Genomic DNA, 20,879 nt, shown 5'->3' on the forward strand with positions numbered 1-20,879 from the left:
GTTAGGAAATTTTTAAATGTACAAAGTGGCCTAATTTTAAAAACCTAGCTAGAAAAGAAAGTTTTTCTCTTACCTGTATTTCTATTACAATTGGAACTTAGGAAACATCCCTAAACTAATAAAATTCTGTATTCTATATTCTTCAAACCCATATTATTGTCTGATTTTATTCTTACAAAACTCAAATAGGCAAGTATAATATGAATAACATAGCTTAGAGTAGACTTAGATCAATGTCTAATCTTCAGTATTTCAAGTGCTCTTGCTATTAAGTTATTGAATTAAGAGTTAATCTGAAACATACATTTGAGTTCTGTTTAAGAAGAAATTTAAAATTTTGTTTCAGGTTTTGATCTGTGGAAATAGTGTGCACTCAATAAATTCAGTTCTAGCAAAACAAAATATAGCTCCTTTGAATTACAATTATAGACATTATAGGTTTAGGAATGAGATTATTATTTATTTCTGAGTTATCTTTCTAGAAATTAGATCATTTAAACAATGATTTATGATGATTTTAGTGCTCATGTAAGCTATAGAATTGATAGCACTATATTTAATGGTCTCCCACAAACATCAGCACGTTTTGTGTCTTCTCTTTACTTTGGTACTACTCTTCATCACTCTTAATAGAACTTTTCTAAGAAGAGCTTCCTGCAGATACGCATTCGTCTCCTCTTTATAAGTGAATTGTACTGTGGCTTCATTCAATAAGTTATTTAAGGTAGTTAATTAAGGTTATTTGCTTTCGCCCTGTATTTCTCAGGATTTTAAACTGATTCTGATACAATGAATAATGGGTAGTAAAGAAGCAGTTATGTTTAGTAGACTAGGTATGGGGACCTCAGGGCTATAATTTTAACTTCTTATTCAAATACTTTCAATGATTTGAACATTAATTAATAAAATTAGATTGGTTGAGCTTGTCTCAAATGAACAGAACTCAAAGTAAGCAGTCTCAAAATATTACCCCAAATGTGTCACTATGTAGTTGTGCAACTTCATGCAAGCTTAAGCACAGAGTAGGGCTCGACAACATTTTGTTATTATTGAAAGAGATGAAAGAACTAAAAGTGCCAGTGATACTGAATGTGAGAATGACCTGGGGAAGCTCCCATATCAGTCACTTTTCCCTATATTAGACAATGAGGACTCAGTATCACAGAATCTTGGGGCTAATGCTTAGACATCATCTAACTTAACCTCCTTGCCAATATTTCATCCACTGTGATCTCTACACACCACACAATGTTTGCTTAGGTTCAATGGTGTTATCAGAGGAACACAAGCTTTGGAGTCAGGAAACCAGCTTTCTAATCCCAGTCCTGTCTTCAGCAGCTTTTACTCAGCTTCCTAGGGGCATTTTTCTCTCCTCAGTAAAACTAGAGTCTGTGTGAGTACAAATGATGAGTCACAAGTTCCCTCATAGCCCTAGGCACCTCTCTGCACAGGCCAACTCCCATGTGCCTAAAGATCTCTCTGACTAGAGATATTTTTAGCTGAGTCCTCCTTCTTCTTTCTGCAAATAATTTTCAGGGTACCTCTCTGGAGCAGCGGTTAGCATCACCAGCCAGTAACTGCTGGTGCCTTGGCTGGCTTGAACTGGCTGTTGCTCAGCCTTGCCTCTTCTCCCTTACCAATGCCTCATCGGCTCTGGTCTCAGAACAGAGCACCCGCTCCCTCCAGAAACAACTCCTCTGCCATGCCTCCTCCTGCCCCCTCCTCCTCTTAATCCATTGTACATCTCCCCTTCATTTCCTCTCCCTAGGACAAGTTAATTACCTCTGAGTCTGGCTCTCTCCATCTATTGAGGATGGTAAATTCCACAGTTTCTAATGAGAGCCTCCTTCCTTTCTAAAACCCTATGTTCCTATGACACATAAGACTCTAAACATGTGAAAAATGCACCTTTAAAATATCACCTGGGCCACCACTGAGAACTTGGCTGCTGACCCACTAAGTAATAGCTGTGGCTTTCCATGGACCTCTCCGTGGACCTTTTCATGGACCTCTCCGTGGCTTCCCTGTGGTCCCACTTTGGTGGTTGCATTTTCTTGCAAACTCTGACTTGTCCATCCATGCTGGGGCACTAAGAGGTTTAGAAAGTGACAATTAAAATTTATTTTGTTAATATAATTAGAGTTTGAAGAATAATTATGTTTTAAGTATAACAGATTTCTTCCCTTTGTTTTCTTCTCATTATAATATTCTTTATAGTTGTATGCTAATATTTTCATAGAAATATTGTGGCTGAAATTAATGATAATGCATAATATACTGTAACATTAAATGTTAAGAGTGATTGCCATTTATAACTCTCTTTAGTAAAATTTCCTTCCCCCAATCAATATTACTTTCTTTATTATATTTTATTTTCTATCAATCACCCTGCTATAATTCTATTTTATTAAATAGTATATATAAATACAAAGTGGGGTAAAGGGTGAAGGAGGTGGTAGTATTCCACATTACCCTGATGCTAATATATGCCATGTTTAACTGCAGTTATCCAACTTTACCCTTTGAAAGCCTTTTTATACCACATAAAAATGACCTACGTATCAAATGGCTAAACAGAATGTTTATGTGCAACTCTATCAGCTTTTCCCTATCTCTAGTTTTGAAGATTCTTGTTTTTCCCATTATTCATTATTCGAATTAAAGAACAAATTCCCTTACCAGAATTGTACACAATCATACACGAAGTTCTCTTGTCTTTCTAGATAACATAGTTTTATATGAAGAAACTTATAATAATTCAGGGGTCTGAGCACAAATTAGTGTTTGATAAGGAGAAATCTTAAACTTTACTGGTATAATGATTAGGGAATAATGATGCATGTCTCTTTCATTAGAATGAGAATCTGTGATGTGAAACATTAATGGACATACCGGGATTTTGGCATGAACTTCATCATAGATTACTGTAGGTGTAAAACTTAGGCAAATCTCTTCCCATCTCTAAGCCTTAGTTTCCGTATCAATAAAACTGGGAAGTTAGTATCTGTCCCGCATTTCTGTTTACCTACCACATAGGGCTGCTTCATTCATTCATTCATTCAACACATAATGTTGACTCTCTGCCAGGCATTATGTTGGGTGCTGAGATACAATAGTGAACATGTCATAGTTCCTACCCTCAAGGAGTTTACAGTAACATTTAAATAGTTTGTTAAACATACATACCTGGGCTTTTTAATAGTGGGATCTTACTAGTGTTATTGTAGGTTTCTGCCTTCTTTGTGCAAGAAAGATACTAGTAGTATGATTGAAAATTCCAAATAGAAAAAAAAATTGAGATATTTAACAACAAAATTTTATGATTTTGGAAGGCAGTAGTGTCTGAAAAAGAACAAAAATGGTGCCAGAGAGAATAAAATCAGTTAACACATGTATACCAGTAAATAATTTTTAGCATTCAGGGAAATTCATTTCAAAGAATTTTTTTTTTTTTTTTTTTTTTTTTGGCTGTGTTGGGTCTTCGTTGCTGCACGCAGTCTTTCTCTAGTTGCAGAAAGCGGGGGCTACTCTTTGTTGCGGTGCGCGGGCTTCTCATCGTGGTGGCTTCTCTCATTTGGAGCATGGGCTCTAGGTGCACGGGCTTCAGTAGTTGTGGCACTTGGGCTCAGTAGTCGTGGCTCACAGGCTTAGTTGCTCCGCGGCATGTGGGATCTTCCCGGACCAGGGCTCGAACCCGTGTCCCCTGCATTGGCAGGAGGATTTTTAACCACTGCACCACCAGGGAAGCCCCCCAGGGAAAGTCTTTTTAAAATGCAGTGGTCTGCCACATTAAGAACACCTCATCCATAAACATTTGACTTTATAAGCAATTTGTTTTGGAGATGGGAAAATGTTTATACTTCTACAAATAAGTTATACTTGAAGGAGCATGAAACTGAGAGTCTGAAAGCATTACATTGTTGTTCTGGCTCTTCTTCTAACTGGCTATGTGGCTTCGGAAAATTGACTACTGCCAATGGAAGGGCAATGAGAAATGAGAAAGAATACATTTCTGACATTTTCATTTCTTAAAAAAAAAGGAAATGTTAAATTTCTCAGTCTCAATTTGCACCTTCCTTTCAAAATCATACTCAAAATATAAAGCAAATACCCATCACACAATCTACTGAAAATACCAAATTTCATAAAGAGAATTTTAAACAAACAGCTAATCACCATGAGTATTTCTCAGATGTATTTCTGTGAGGATGATATAGATGATATGTATGCTAGTGACAGAAACTACCAGTTGTAATTCAGTTGCTCTTGGGTGAAAATCCTCAATGATTTTAAATCTAGTATCTGAGTTTATGAGGATCCAAAACTAATCCCCACTTCTGAAGTTCTAAGTGCCAAAGCCACACTTAGTTCTCTTGTTTGTGGAGCTGATTGCACCATAGGCAGTGGAATTGCAGTGAAGAGACTCCAGCGTCCAAGTCTCTGCTTTCTAGCAGGAAAGTGTCTCAAGCATCCGGTTGTTTCTCTCATCAATGAAAAGTAGACACAAACTTAACACCCTGTTCAAATGTCACTCACTGAAATATCAAGATTATCTGTATCATGTCAAACTGTTATGTATCCTCTTGATTGTTTAACATAAGCTTTGCTGATTGTCTCTATGAATGGCCCCAGATTCCCTAGGTGGTTGTTGAGTATAAGCTTTACTTTCCTTGAAAGGACTTGTCGTCAAACACTTGCCTTCAGCTCAGAAATAATCATTTTTATACCATGCAGTTAATCTTTCCATATTATCTTATAGTTTTCAAAATGTTTTCATGCAAAATTTAGCGTCTCCGTTGAAAAGTTCACCTATGATAAAATAAGAGTAAAAATGATGCAGTATTTTTCCACAGATAAATGTATATCTTTATATGTTTTAATAAATAATATTAAATATGAAAGTAAATGTTTTTATTGCTCTTATTTGGCAAACAAGGCAAATCCATAATGATTTGTGCTATTTGTAAATTAATTAATTTGAAATTAAACAAAATTAATTAATTAAAATGTGAGTTCATAAAATGAGTTTTATTAGACAATTTTGACAGTTTAAGCATCTTGCTCAAGGTTACCAAGCACAGCAAGGACACTTATCCCTACCCTTCAAGTCTAATTCTGAGTTTTTCCTCACCATCATAGAAATATTTTTCTGATGATGAATGTCTATTTATTGACTGAAAATTTTTATTTCTAAAATACTCATTAGTTTATCTAAAGATTTTTAGAAAAACATTATGTGAAAGATATATGTACATATGTGAAAAAATATGTGTATATGTGAAACTGGTGGTGTTTCAGATATCTGAAAACTTCTATTTTCAAAAATTCCTATTTTGTAACCAAAATAGGAACTTTTGATAATAGTGATTTTGTATCCACTAATACTAAGACTTGTGAGTACTCTGAAAATATTCAAATGTTTATTTTCCTTTGATAGACTGTTAACTACAAATGCAGAGGAATAAGGAATCAATCAAATCTTTAAATTTTTTAACATTATGTGATTTTTAAAATTTATAACTGATAATGCGTTAAATATTGTACAATGCTTTCTTTCTCTGACCCCAAAAGAGCAGATATAACTGCTGCATGCTAGGGAATCTGGATCCTCCCTCAGCTCTAACAATTTTTGTTTTGAAAGTATGGGGGAATTGAGTATACCATCTTAAGCATGATGAAAAAAAAAAAATCCAAGTAAACATTTGAAAGTAAATAGATATAGCATATTTCATCCATTCTGTGCACATTTAACATCTCTGAAATTGGAATGTCTTACACTTGCTAGCATGTCATAATTTAAATGGTAGCATTTTTTCTTTCTTAAAATACATTTATAAAATGGGATTGCTTACCATAAATGAAATCTTAAAATCAAAGATTTGAAGGCCCTCTCTTTTCAGCTAGAAATACTTAAAATTCAAGAGGAGCATATTTATGTGAAAACCTAGATGCAAAATCTTATGCATAGACTCAGCTGATTTGAGGGACAGCAGAAAGGTTTTCCCAGCCAAACCTACACCAACTATTATCATTACCTACAGAGTCTGTGCTTCCACCAGAAAAGAGCTAGATTCAGAAACGGACTTTACAAAAGATAGAAGCAACTTTAGAGGTCAGGGAGACTAACCTCAGTTTACTCAGCCTAGAGAGGAAGGGTTTGCCCAAAATCATACAGTGAAATAGCAGCCGAGCCAAGGCAGGGCCTGAGTCTCAGAACCCCTAGATCAGGTCTCTTTCTATCACAGAGAGCCACACAGACTTTGTGTTAACCACTGTCCCTTTTAGGCCCGTCTTTAAAATAAAAAAAATGATAGTTATTCTGCTATCTACTATCCTGGAAGCTTTCCTCTATTATCAAAAAGACCTGGGTGACCACGACTTTATGGGGCAGGGTAAAGGGTACATTGAAGAAGCACTTACTCCGTTTTACAGATTTACTGCGGGACCAAGCTGATCCACCACTTGCCTAGAAGACCAGCCCCGTTTTCAGAGAGAGAAGATTTGGGGAGTGTTGTGTGCAGGTACACACGGTCATTTCCCAATGTCAGAACTAGAGACCCTTCATAACATGTCCTGTTAAATCTCACTTAAATGTCTGCAATGCCAAAGTAGAAGAAGAGGATTAAAAATAATAATAATAATTACTTTTTAAGTCCTTTATCTTTTTTTTTTAAATTTATTTATTTATTTTTGGCTGTGTTAGGTCTTCGTTTCTGTGCGAGGGCTTTCTCTAGTTGTGGCGAGCGGGGGCCACTCCTCATCGCGGTGCGCTGGCCTCTCACCATCGCGGCCTCTCTTGTTGCGGAGCACAAGCTCCAGATGTGCAGGCTCAGTAATTGTGGCTCACGGGCCCAGCTGCTCCGCGGCATGTGGGATCCTCCCAGACCAGGGCTCGAACCCGTGTGCCCTGCATTAGCAGGCAGATTCTCGACCACTGCGCCACCAGGGAAGCCCAAGTCCTTTATCTTTAATTAAGGCTTTATTTTTAATTTCTGTTGAAAATAGCGTGGATAGAGTCTATTTGGAATATTTCTAATCAAGAAATTGTCCCAGAAGTTATCAAAAATCACCCCCAAAACTCAGTCCTTTTGTAAGTTTCTAATGGTTAGATCTACTATCCCTAAGTCAGACGTTGTTGAAGAGAAATTTCCTTCGTCACCTGAGTGATTTGTTTTTCTTCAACACCAGCCCTCAAAGGCAGATAGTTTGGATCAGTGGCAACCAATCTTTTCTTTTTCCCACCGAGCCCACTTGAGAGATCATTTTTCACAGTAACAATGACTCATTGCAGCACTGATTCTCAACAATGCAAACATCTTTCTTCATTTTAACAGACTTCTCATTTAATCCTAGTTTAAATATAATTAAACCATTTACTTTACTGCTGGGCTTTCAGAGCCTAATCTTCTTATAAAGGCAGATCCCATGCCCACTGTCTCTTTTGAAGCTCCTCACATTAGAGGAATGGTATTCAAAAATTACTCAATGAAAAGTATAGCTGTACTAAAAAAAATTGCAAATACCTCCACTATCATGTATTCACGCAGTGAACATCCTTTGAGTGTCCTTTCTGTGATCTGGAGTGTACATGGGGCTGAGTAGATTTTTAGTCATGGGCTATATTTATCCACTATCAACCAAATAGGAAAACGGAGCTGAACCTGGTCTTTTCCTTCCCTCCCTGTAATTTCCTCTGTTTCTAATTTTGTAGCAATCAAGTTTCAACTAGTTAATCAAATGTCTTTTGTGTGGCAGGTGCCAGGGTGTTTGTTTTCATTAGTGTACCAAATGCCATATTTAGGAACTTGGCCTTTTGGTTAACTGGCTGCAAGCATGGCTTTAAACCATTAAATGTGTGTATTTAAACTCAGCATTTATTTTTATATCTCCCTATCCGAATAATCAGGATGTGGTTATCTGTAAGATGATACATTATGACTTTTTTCCTATATACACCCAAGCACAAAAATATATGCCTCAGACATAATCATCAATATTACAAACACTCATCATCCTGTGCCTTTTATAAGATTGCAGAGATGAAGAGAAACCTGGTTAGTAAAATGTGCATAAAAATAGTTGAAGGAAATCCACATGGGAAAGCTCATAAAATTGAGCAATTTCACACTTTGTAACCTTTTTTAGCATGATAAAAAAAAGTGGAAGAAAAACATCACAACTGTAGTTTATCTTTGATTGAATGAAAGAGCTATTTTAAAAAAAGATATGCCAGAAATATGAGCTCATTGTAAAAATACACTTATGTTTTTGATATATCTTCCCTTTTGCTGAGGAAAGTCAGAGACAGCAGCAAAATCAGAAGGAAGAATGACTCAATGGCTGATTTCCTAAAGAAATAAGTAAGGCAGTTTTTGGTTGGTATTTTTACCAGATAACTTTTACATTCATGCTTGTTATTTTTCTCCTGTCTCAATTTAGAGAAATAATCATGATTAGCTGTTTTTAGATACTTATCAAAAAACTCAAATATTAAATATGTTTGTCAAAAAGAGAACACAGAACTTACTGCTCTCTTCCAGAAATTGTGGAATATAGAGAAGCAGCTAGTGACCAACACTGTATGACTAGATTGCGAAGTAGAGTAATTGATGACATAATGAAGAACTAGTTTAGACTGCATTACATGAAAATTAAGATCATATTTGATAAATAAATGTTATAGACAATGCTAAAATATTTTATCTCCATTTTAAGTATTAATACACATTTAATACAGATGCTACTCTGTCTAGGTCTTATTTGTCTGTATTCTAGCCGATACATTTATTACTAAAATCCACACTGAGGTTTCACAGTAACAATATTTTAAGGAAGTGTCATAAAGAAAATCTTGGATCACACCAAAGAGAATGTAGTTATTAAAGAAATATTTAGTAATATCTCATAAATGTTCTTTCAGTTACAAATTATAAATACTATATGGGATAAAGAGGTTATATATGAATTAATCCAATCCTCTCAAAAAGTTCTTCTGAGGTCAGAATTACTCCTCATTTCACAAATATGGAAAATGAAGCTCAAGTAGGTTAAATGACACACACTCAAGGTCACACTATTACTAAAGCAAATATGAGTCAAATCCAGTTCTTCAGATCGATCCTAGGATCCCTTTCTTTTTGTTCCCTGTAGGTTTCCAAATGGTTTTTTTAAGGAAACAGAAGTTTACTGAAACTTCTCATTCATGAAGGATGGCCTGGGGGACTTCCCAATATCATGTGCTAAGTGGCGAAGTCAAGCCCGTTCTGTTGGTAGCTCACAGCCCGTGAGCTTCTCCCAGCAGGGCAAGGCCTTCTGCTTTAACCAGTGGCAAGAGTGGCATCCAGCAGGCCTGATCTCAGTTGTAGATAAGCTTTAATTGGATTTATAGTTTTTTTTTAATGTAAAAATTCATAAATGACACACCTTTGTGCTTACTACACAGAATTAACAAATGTAATCTTTTAATATGTTTGCTTTACTATGTATATAGAGAGAGATAAAAACTGAGTCCCTTATGTTTTCTCCATAATCTCATATACTCCCCACCCTCCCCAGAAGCAATCATAGTCATGAATCAAGTTCCATTGGTTTATATTTTAATTATATGTATAGATTTCAAAATATATGAAATTGCTTTACGTATTTCCAATTTAGGTAAATGGTAGCATGGCATATGTATTGTTCTAGAACATCTAATCTCCCCTCAAATCTGTTTTTTTAAATCCTTGCATATAATTACACATAACATTCAGGTCATTTGTTTTGAACAGTAGATAACACCTATATTTAATTTATTTGCGTAAAGTCCATAGTATGAATTTACCTCATTTGATCAATTCATTTCCTCTTGCGTAGGGTAATTGAGTTGATTCGTTTTTTTCCTACTATATAAAATGAAGCTATGAACTTTCAGATACATGTCTCCTTATAAACTTTGGCCCAGTTTTACTTAATTGTGAGTCTGTTTTTAAAATTTTATTTACCAGAGTCATTTAAATGTTCCAAATGCTAATCTTTCTTTTTTATATCTGTTGAAAATATATTCCGTTTTTAATTTGGTTTTTATTGTAAGTTTTTTATTGTATTTATCATGTAGAATTTTTCAATTTTGATATAGTGTAATTCGTTAATTTTTTCCATGAGATCTACCTTTTGAATCTTGCTCAAGAAATCCTTACATATCACAGGACATAAAGATAGTCTCCTATTGGAACTGTGGTGTTTCTGAAATTTTGAATTGAATTGCTTTTAGACACGGCACATTCTCTCTTGCTCACCACAAATGCCACCAGGCCTTAGTCTCTCATACCTAGTCAATTTAACACAGTTCCCCTTAGGTACGTGAGGTTGTAGTCTGTGGATTAGAGAGTCAAAGAATAAAGTTACACAAACTAGATTTTTCAGACTTGGGTTAGAGTTAAATTATGATTATAGCTGTACAACCCCAGTCTCGGTTTCCATGGAAATGAAGCCTTGATAGAATTCATTCTGGGAGATTGACAGCTTCTATTAATTATCATATAAGTTTTGCAGAGGTGTACTCCAACACATAGAAGCTGAATAATTTGGTTTATTACCTGCCTATAACAAACTTTATAGACATTTTTGTTTTCTATCTTGCCAGACTAATCACTGTTAACCCTGATGTGTATGACCCTTAGATGCTGGACTGGAGATTGGCAAGTGCACATTTTATCCTGGCTGCGACGTTGATGGTCTGGAGCTCAGGAAAAGTGCTGTCAGTGGATGTCACAACAGAGGTAATGGAAACTAGCTTAAGGGACCATACTTCTTTTACGAACATAAGCCAGTTTTACTAATGTCAGAAGCAGGTGTTGCTGACAAGTAAGGAGAAGGTTTGATAACACAAAAATCAAGTAAATAGGCATTTCTTTCTATGCCTTGTCCTCACCGTGGATTCAGAGAAAACCAAGTATCTAAATGTTAAAAAAAAAAAAAGCTGTAAGTAACAACAAAGATTTGTACTCCATAAACCAACAACTATAGGAGAAAATTCATTATAATTTCAGCCATATTTATAATTGAATCAATTACATGAAAATGAAGTGCTTTTATGTGAAATTTGAAGTCGTTTACATGTCAAGATTTGAGTAGTTGGGCCAAAATTTTACCAGTCTACAGATGTTTTCTTGCTGCCAAGACTAAACTACAAAGGAAAAGAAATGTGAGGACATTGCCACACAGAGAGAAGTTAATTTGGCTCATTTGATCTTAATAGAAACATACATTCTTTGTGCTTCTTAAATAACATAAAGTGAGAATCTGAAATGCGTTTTACTGAAGGACCAGTTTTATACAAGTTTTGTGAATTTTTCCTGATGATTAAGAATATCTTTAAAAAGAAACAAAAATCTACATTGTATATATGTCATTTGGAAGAATGAACACATAGTTTTTGGAAGAAGCTCTGAGAGATAATAAAAGATCTCCTAAATTTGCCCTTTGAAGGTTTGCCTCCTGATCTTAAGAGTTTCTTTCTCATGATTATAACATCCTTCCCCTCTTTAGTTTCTATGCTGCCAAGCTTATGTAGGGAAGAAACAGAAGTTGAGGTTTTTTTTAAAAGTTGTGGACTTTGAACTATGAGTTACAAAGAGCTATAGAGATTTTTAATATTTTTATATGATGAAAGTAGTGTTTGGGGATAATTAACTTCATGGCAGTATTCAGGACAGAATAGAGAAAAGAGAGAGAGAGAGGAGATAAATAAATTATACGGTGATTGAGAGTGTGCATTAAGCAGTGAAGAGGACCTGATATAAATCTCTCCTCATGGGAGTCAGAAAGAGCAGGGCAAGAGGAGTTTTCCAGAAAGAATTGACCAGACTTAGAGCAGATTTCACTGGTTTAGGAAAGAAGGAGCTCAATGGCTTTAGGTCTCAAGAGCTTTGAGGTGGACTATAAGTATTGAAAAAGAGAATTGTGTGAGTCAATGATGAAAAGGCTTGGAAAGTACTATTGTTTCATTTTATTGGGAAAAAAATGAAGGGAATAGAAAGAGAATAAGAGAAGTAACTCAAAAATAAAGACAGGAAGTGAAGAAAAAGAGTCTTTCCCAGACCAAGAATCTGGCAAGAATGTGACTAAAGGAGGAAAAGGAAGAGATCCCTGTAGTTAACCCTTCTTCCCACAGGGGAATAGTCTCAGACTCTTGGGAAAGAAGTAGCATCCCCTGCACAACAAAATGACTCCAGATTGCTAGCAGGAGAGTTTTCTGAAATGCTGTGATTGCGCCTGAGAAAGGAAGACAGACTTCACAAACTGGAAGCTTACACTTTTATGATTTGGATGACATGCCAAGTGGCAATATGCATAAATAAACAAATAAACAAGAAATCTGACATGGGACAATAAAGTCCTTGGGATAGGTCTGACTCATCATAGACACTCATTAATATTTGTTAGTAAATCTCATGGGTGGAGATGCTAAGCTCCTTCAAGGCACAGACTGGATTTTACTCATTTTTGTATCTCTTGGATCTAACGCAGGACCTGCACAGTGGATGTTTAGTGGCTTGAATCAGTAAGGAATGAATGAGTGGTGAAAAGAAAATAACATGAGGTTTAGATTTTTTCGGAATTCATTCAATAAATATTCAGCAGAAATTTATTGAGTACTAACTATGAGCAAAATACTGGGATAGGCATTGAATAGAGCAGACAAAAGACTAATTAGACATAGTCTTTGCCCTCAAGTTACTCACAATCTAATAGGCAATACAAATATATTGTAGCTAATCTAATACAAGGGAAAATGTAATGATTGCAGTGATGAAAGAAGTATAGATAAAGTGCTTTTGGAGTAATAAGGAAGGATGCAGTTGTTACCGGGAAAGAATCTGAAAGAATAATCAGTTATACTAAATTTTAGAGGCAGGCCTCCTTTAGAGGAGTTTACCCTTTTTTTTATTCTTTGTGTGTATGTGTATGTGTGTGTGTTTGTGTTTTGTCTCCTTTTCATTTCTTTTGGATAAACCTCATCTCTATATGTTTTTGTCCCCAAAAGTCTTTCTCTCTGGATCATAACTCATGAGAAATCAAGGTTCATGACAGGCATGTCAGCTAAAAATAGCAAAAGCCAAATGCAGATGATTGTATGTATTTTCTTCTTGTTAATGAATGGAATCACCTTTCCTGCCCTATAGGCCTTTGATTCTAGAGTCTTAGATGTTCAGTCACCACCCACAGTCAAGGAAGAGAAATCAGCCACTGATCTGGCAGCAAAACTCTTGCTTCTTGATGAACTTGTGTCTCTGGAGAATGATGTGATTGAAACAAAGAAGAAAAGAAGCTTCTCTGGTTTTGGTTCTCCCCTGGACAGACTCTCAGCTGGCTCTGTAGATCATAAAGGTAAACAGAGGTAAGTGAACTCTTAGAGAAGGAACATTTTCATTTTCTAATTCTTGCACTCTGAGTTCAGAAACAGAGAAGTCCACATTAAAAAAATACAATGAAAACCTTGTAGGTAAATAGATTTAAAAGTGTCTTAGCTAATTTCTGAGTTTAATGGCATCATTTTAGAAATAATGTTTAGGGAGCAAAATAACTGCTACGGTATGCACTAATATTTTTGTCAAAATGCTTTCTGAAGAAGATTCTGTTGCATGTAAATATAAAGTAGCTCTTATAAGACATAACAGCATTTGGGAAGCCGGGGGAAACGTGTGTCCTATGAGATAAATGTTCTGGTCAGTTGCATTTTCTATTTAATAAAGGTAACCACAGTACCATTTTATTTTTACCCTTGTTACACAACATTCCAAATGATGTGAGTAAGTCCCCTCTCCTATACCAAGAAAGCAGTGAAGAGCTCTCAGGACCTGGAGTCAGGACACATGTGTTTAAGTCAAATTTCTAAGCATTTCTAGCCATGTGACTTGTATAACAATCTTATTCTCTGTGATCCTCAGCTTATTCATCTGGAAAATGGGGATAATTACTTACCTCTATAAAAATCAAATGAGTACTTTGTAAACTGTTAACTGTTATAACAGAATTAGAGTAATTAAATCTCTCTTTAATCATTGAGTTTCAGTACTTTAAAGTAGTCATTCCAAACTTAATTCATTTTCTACCCCCTCAGTATCTGTTCCTCATGCTGTACATTTCACAGCAGCAGTGACACAGGATCACCCAATTCCCCAAAGTCTGGAATTTGGGGAATTTACTAGGACCCCTTTTGCTCACCAGGATTCCATTTGCTTACTTTAAATATTCCATTATTCACTAAATTCTCTAAATCCTACTTGTTTTATATGTTTAATATCTCCAGAATATCCTTTTACATTAAGGCTTTCCTAATTCTGGCCTAAATCATCTTTTTGAAATGTTTTCTTTCTCCAGTCTTCCCCCATCTCCACTTCCACCACCATCCTCACCCCTTTATTGGTGAATGCATCCTTTACTCTGCTACCAGGGGGATCATCTAACACAAAAATCTTTTCATGAAAAGTTCCCATTGCTTACAAGATAAAAGCAAACTTCTTAAGGAAATTCTATGAAAATTTTCATAATTTGGCACCTCTTTTCTTCCTGCACTCATTTCCACATCCTTTAGTCCAGTTTCACTTGGTTACTTGGAGTTCTAGAACACATCACGTTTGTTCCTGGTCCATGACTTTGCTTTTGCTCGATGATTCTCATCAATACAGGATGCAATTTGCTAGACTTCTGAAAGATTCTCAAGGTTACACTAGGAAATAAAATCATCACTTTGGGACTATAATTTATCCAACATGTACTTGAAAAAAATACCACACATGTATTTTGAAATTCAGGTCGTATTCTAATTAAACAAATACAAGTTAGTTCCACTTATGTTCTAGGCACTGTGTTGGGCTACGGTGGAAAAAAGAAGGAAAATATAGTCTTTGTCCCTCAAAGAGATCACATACCAATAAGAAACAGAAATATTTATAACAAATTATAACACAAAGCAAGAAGAGAGGCAATTTTTAAAGAAGGTTATAGAAAGCCAAAGGTTAAGTGGAGAAAATATTGTGCCTTCTAATAAATAGTATTTCTTTGATTCCTGGATCTTGCAATACAGTCTATAAAATAATTTGAAAGTCAACATGTAAACATTTATGTAAATATTTATATATGAATTTATAATAGCATACATAGCATATACACCAAATATTTATTACATAAATCTTATAAATATATATAATCTACATTGAGATTCCATCATAACAATTTCTTTAGGAAGTGTCATAGATACTATATTAGGAGATATAGTCTATCTAACACAGCTTGGCTTGGAAGAAAAGGAAATTGGCAAGCACTTAGTCATTTGAACAGATTTTCACATATAAAGGCTAAAAATAAACTATTATAAGTGTGTAAAAAATTATGGAATATTGTTCTCATGAGTACTTCCTGAGGAAGCTACTGGATGAAATTCTTCAAACAATCAAAATGACTGGAGAAGTAACATCATAAGAATTGGTGTGAACGTAACTCTAGAATTAAAGTGTGATGATGGTTCCAAAAAAAAAAAAGAGTGCCATGTGTTATAGTTATGCAGTCTGACAATATAGATACAGCAAAGTATCAAGCAATTCAGGGACAGTAGAGGGAGCATATGAAATTTAGAATGAGTTTTTGATTGCTTCATGGCTATTAACTGAGAATAAAAGGATATTACAACAAATAGTTGCTTGCAGACATGGAGAAGAAGGGAAAACGTGGAATTTTCTCTTTATAGAATTTGTACAGCTAAAGCAATGAAGAAACAATAGAATTAGTAGATGTAGAAATTCTCCTTTATAGAATTATTCCAGCTAATAAATGAAGAAGGAGTGGTAGTATTAGAATGTCTCTATTTTGCAAACCCTAATGAAATGATGGCTTTCGACAATGATTGTCAGTTTCTGCTAGCATCACAAGAGGAAAAACAGTGAGTCATTATATGCTCCCTGATGGAAGAACTCAACACTACCCATATAACAGAATTGAAAAAAAAAAATTTCTTGCCTCTACTTCTACCTGCCAATTTCCAGGAAATATAGAAGACAAAGAAATGACTTCAGAAACATTATAGGGAAGCAAACAGCAATTCAGACTGTAGAAAACAGCAGAATAAATAACCTAGTTTCTTCAATAAATAATTTACAAAGATTTGAAGAAAAACAAGAGATGGAGGAGTGAAGGGATCCAAAAGATCAAGGTAGATTTAAGGGACTTATTAACTAGTCACAATTTTGGTGGGTTGTAATTCAAGCAATGGTCTGTTTAAAAATTAACATGTGTAAGAGACAATTGTGAATGTGCACTGCGGCTACTTAATGATTTTAAGTAATTATTGTCTCTTTTAAATATGAAAATGATACTGTGGTTACATTAAAAATTAGATTTAGTGTTATTTAAATATTTAGTTGTAAGTATTTGTCTGGGATTTGCTTCAAAATAATACAGGAGTGGGAATGGAATAAATGAAACAAGACCTACCATAATCAGTAATTGTTGACTTAGAATGATGCATACATGGGAGTCTATTATACTATTCTATTTTCGCCTGTGTTTGAAATGTTTCATCACAAATTAAAGAAATGAAATGAAACAATAAGATAAACAAGAGATTAGACCTGGCAGAAGAGTAAATACATTCACCATATGATAACGCTAAGAAAATGACTCAGAATATATCACAAAGGTATGGAGAACAGAATGAGAAATTATAACATACAATTTAATCTAATTAGAGTTTAATGGTGATAAGTAGAAGAGAATCACTACTTAAAGAAATTATGGGTATTTTTTCAATAATTTTCCAAAAATGGTGAAAAAAGATGATTTGCCGAATTCTGTAATAACAGCAAATTTTGACCCAAATAACTAGTACTATTTTTGAAAGGTTAATTGGATTAAGAAAAATTATTCTGTTAAAAGGAAGTCAGGTAAGAGATGGCTTAAAGGCCTGAACATTCAGGGCATGTTCTTGGGATGACTAAATAGCATGGTGTAGGTTCAGTATCAACCTACAACCTAAAAAGCAGGGTTAGAAATAGAATTGAGAAGGAGAGTTGGGACCAAACAGGGATGCTGTATTCAGCAGTCATTCATATTGTTGCCCTCTGGACTGTGCAGTGCAAAACCTATATAATCTTAGTAAGTGTCTCTGGAACCAGATTGTGATGGTCCCATTGAGTGTTGTATAAAGAAAGGATATTCATAATTAATGATCTTCAGAGGTCAAAACTGGTCAATTTTCTTTTTCCTTTTTCTCTACCTTTCCCTTCACCTCCAACTACTTCCAGAAGGTTGGAAGTGTTAAGGACAGCTAATGCATTTGCACAGAAGTTTACGCATGAGCTTGAAAAATTGAGGACTTCCCCTAATCAAGACTCTATATTTTGTTTCATGACTACAGTTAGAATACAGAGACTCTGCTCCTTTGTACTCTATGGCTTAACAACAAAGGTGACCTCCTATATCAGGACTGTTTTATTTAGCATTTATTTAGAATGACATATACAAATTAATAGTTTTCTTTTTTACATATAATTTATTTATGTCTTTTATACTTTTATTTTTGATAGTGGATGTTTTACCCCCTTTTTTTTGTAGCTTTTTTTTTTTTTTTAATTTATTTATTTATTTATTTATTTTTGGCTGTGTTGGGTCTTCGTTTCTGTGCGAGGGCTTTCTCCCGTTGTGGAGAGTGGGGACCACTCTTCATCGCGGTGCGCGGGCCTCTCACTGTCGTGGCCTCTCCTGTTGCGGAGCACAAGCTCCAGACGCGCAGGCTCAGTAGTTGTGGCTCACGGGCTTAGTTGCTCCGCGGCATGTGGGATCTTCCCAGACCAGGGCTCGAACCCGTGTGCCCTGCATTAGGCAGGCAGATTCTTAACCACTGTGCCACCAGGGAAGCCCCCCCCTTTTTTTTTAAAGAAAGGGCAGTGTTTATAAATTTATTTATTTAGACTGTGTTGGGCCTTCGTTTCCGTGCGAGGGCTTTCCCCAGTTGCGGCGAGCGGGGGCCACTCTTCATCATGGTGCGCGGGCCTACTCACTGTCGCGGCACAGGCTCCAGACGCGCAGGCTCAGTGGTTGTGGCTCACGGGCCTAGCCTCTCCGCGGCATGTGGGATCTTCCCGGACCGGGGCACGAACCCGTGTGCCCCTCATTGGCAGGCGGATTCTTAACCACTGCGCCACCAGGGAAGCCCTGTTTTACCCCCTTTGAATTAGATTCCATGAACACTTCCTGTGAGATTTTTCCTTCAGGATTCATTTTTTATTCAGGAATTCCTGTTCTTGGTCTTAAAGCAAACATTAAATCTGTCTATTAGAGATTTGGAAAACAATGGGAGATAAGTAATAGATATTGCATAATATATTTCTATACACATTCTTGAGTTTTAATTGAAAAATAATTTTAGATTTCTTTCGAAGTATAATGCTAACTCAAACAACATTAAATGTTAAATTTTTCTATCATCTGTTGCAAAGATATTTGAGAATCATTTAAATGTATATGATAAAGTCACAGGACTAAAATGTGTGTTTTCCTACATTTACTAGCAAGAATATACAGGTTAGAGTTTTGCAACTATTTTATTAAAAGATTTCTAAAAATTATCGTAATTTTGCTTGGGAGAGCTGTACATAATGTTATTTGCTGTTCTTTGATTACATTATATGAGATAAGACCTTTGGTCCTTTAGTCCAGATAGCTTTACTACTTCTTTACTTGCTTTTGAATTATTCACAAGGCCAGGATTATCTTGTTACCTTACTATGCATGAACGTATACAGAACACTTTCTTTGTTGCTTACAAACACTTGTGATGTTCATGTATATGCCATCAATTTTTCTCCTTCTCGGGGCATGCATTTTCTTTTTTCTTATACTCACCGAGAGAAGGTTATAGGTCTGAGATCCATTTTCCATACTGTAGCCCAAAGATTTCACCCATCACTAAATCTAGGAATTCATAAGCTCTTTCTGTGTCGTGGGCCACTGTGGACCCCTTCTCAGAATATTGTTTTTAAATGGATAAACGTCATGAGTTCATAGGTTACTAATATATAGAAACAGAATTATCATAATACTTAAAATGAATTTGTAATATGGCAACATATATGCTTCTTTATTAATGCATAAAATAAGATCTAAAAGCCATGTCTAAATAACAATAAATTCATGTAGTGCTGAACATAAAAACAATTTCAAAGTATCTGTAATGATAAAAATGCGATCTGAATGTATCTGTGATTTCTACTGTGACAAGGGTTTACTTACTACTAATACCATTGTGATCTGTTCTCTACATTCATAACTGAAACAAATGCTATATTTCGATTAGAGGATAATGAGACTAAAGGTGTAACATTTCCCATCCATGTTTATGGATCCTTGAATTACATGACCCCAGATTTTAAAACTGTCTCACGCATATGAAATGCATTATTTTATTTTCAATTAGTATATTCAGAAAAGAAAAATTTTAAACTCTGCTTTTGAAAAGGTCCATAAGAGATGGAAATGTGAAGAATGAATGAACAGCTAGGGAAAAAGAAAAAAGAAAACAAACAAACATAAAAAATACCAGGGCAAAGTCCATGTCAGATCATCATAAAATGAAGCAAAGAACCATCTGTTGTTTCCTATTTTATATCATATTTAACATTTTTTTCACCTGAATATGACACTAGCTTCATTTTCAATTGGATGTGCAAGTTACTTTAATTCTCAGGGCAGGGTTATCTCAACTATGCTTTGAAGTTCAAAATATTTCTTCATTCAGTTCACTTGTTTAAAGCCTGAAGTTAATGGTCATTCAGCTTATGAAAAATAAAAGGAAGCAGCTATGACCATATCCCTAGCAAAATCGTATCTACTATTTGAATGACACTTTAATATTAGAAGGTATTGGAATTTTTCTAAAGGGTGGTTTCTCTCACTTCTTCACACAACACTGAAAATGCCTTGTAAAATATTAACAAAAATAATAATACTTTATATCTGAATTTAATTAGGATAATCATTTTCACAACTGTTATTGTTTTAATTCTCCCGTTAATATTTTGAGGTCAGCAAAGCAAGTAATATCATTGTGTCACTCGGGGTTCCTGCAGGAAACAGGCAGGAAACAGGAAACATTTGAAATAGGAAAATTTGAGGATTTAGACACAGGAAGACTATTTACAAAAGGCTGGGTAGAAACAAATCATAATGGATGGCACAACAGCCCAGGACCCTGGTCTGAAGAGTCAGATGCCTTGGGAGAAGCCGTGACCTTCAGTTAGGAGGAAGTGATCTTGCAAGGAGGCAGCGAGGGGAAAATTATTCTGACTTCACTTCCTCTCTCCTTCCAGTCTCTCCTGCCAAGGCTGCCCATTAGGCCTGTCCCAAACCAAAGCTAGGGAGCACAGGCACTTTTCTGGGATCCAGAGAGGTTAGTTTCCTTGACTGAAAGCAGGGTGAGAAAAGTCAGAGAGTGTATCTGGAGAACAGATGGAAGACACCCAGTACAGTTATATACATTCTATAGATTCAGGTCAATAAACTCTTTGCTCTCTAACATTGTTATTATAACCACTTAATTGAAAGAGAAGACTCCATAGAACATAATTAGAAAAGCAACTTTATCCCTCACCCACATGCATTCAAACCCATTCAGTAGGAGTTGTTTCCTATCTCTTGGGTAAAAACACAGGCAGGTACTATGACCCTACAGGTCACACTGAAATAATAAAAATTCGTCTCATCACTTTTACTAGAAAAACAATCATATTTCAGTAATTAAAATAATATGTTTTAGCCCAAACTATGAATATTATTAAAGTTTCTCCTTTTCAAGCTGGAAAGCTGCACTGGGAAGAGGTTTGTGGTCAGTTTGTCCTCACCCC

At 35.4% G+C, this 20,879-nt stretch overlaps 1 protein-coding gene across 2 annotated transcripts in view; it reads left to right on the forward strand.

Moving 5' to 3' along the window:
- The window catches only part of OSTN (osteocrin), a 46,651-nt gene that overhangs the window by 10,011 nt on the left and 15,761 nt on the right, over positions 1-20,879 (forward strand). Inside the window, exons 1-3 of one of the 2 annotated variants that reach the window (XM_082461599.1) lie at positions 962-6,521; positions 10,662-10,760; positions 13,167-13,381. In XM_082461599.1, coding sequence (XP_082317725.1) covers positions 10,662-10,760; positions 13,167-13,381 — 314 coding nt within the window. In that variant the 5' untranslated portion in view covers positions 962-6,521. Of the gene's footprint in view, positions 1-961; positions 6,522-10,661; positions 10,761-13,166; positions 13,382-20,879 lie in introns of those variants that run through there. The other variant, XM_082461598.1, reaches the window with a different exon arrangement.

This window comes from Balaenoptera physalus (assembly GCF_965194825.1).
Source record: "Balaenoptera physalus genome assembly, chromosome: 4".
NCBI classification, from domain to species: Eukaryota; Metazoa; Chordata; class Mammalia; order Artiodactyla; family Balaenopteridae; genus Balaenoptera; species Balaenoptera physalus.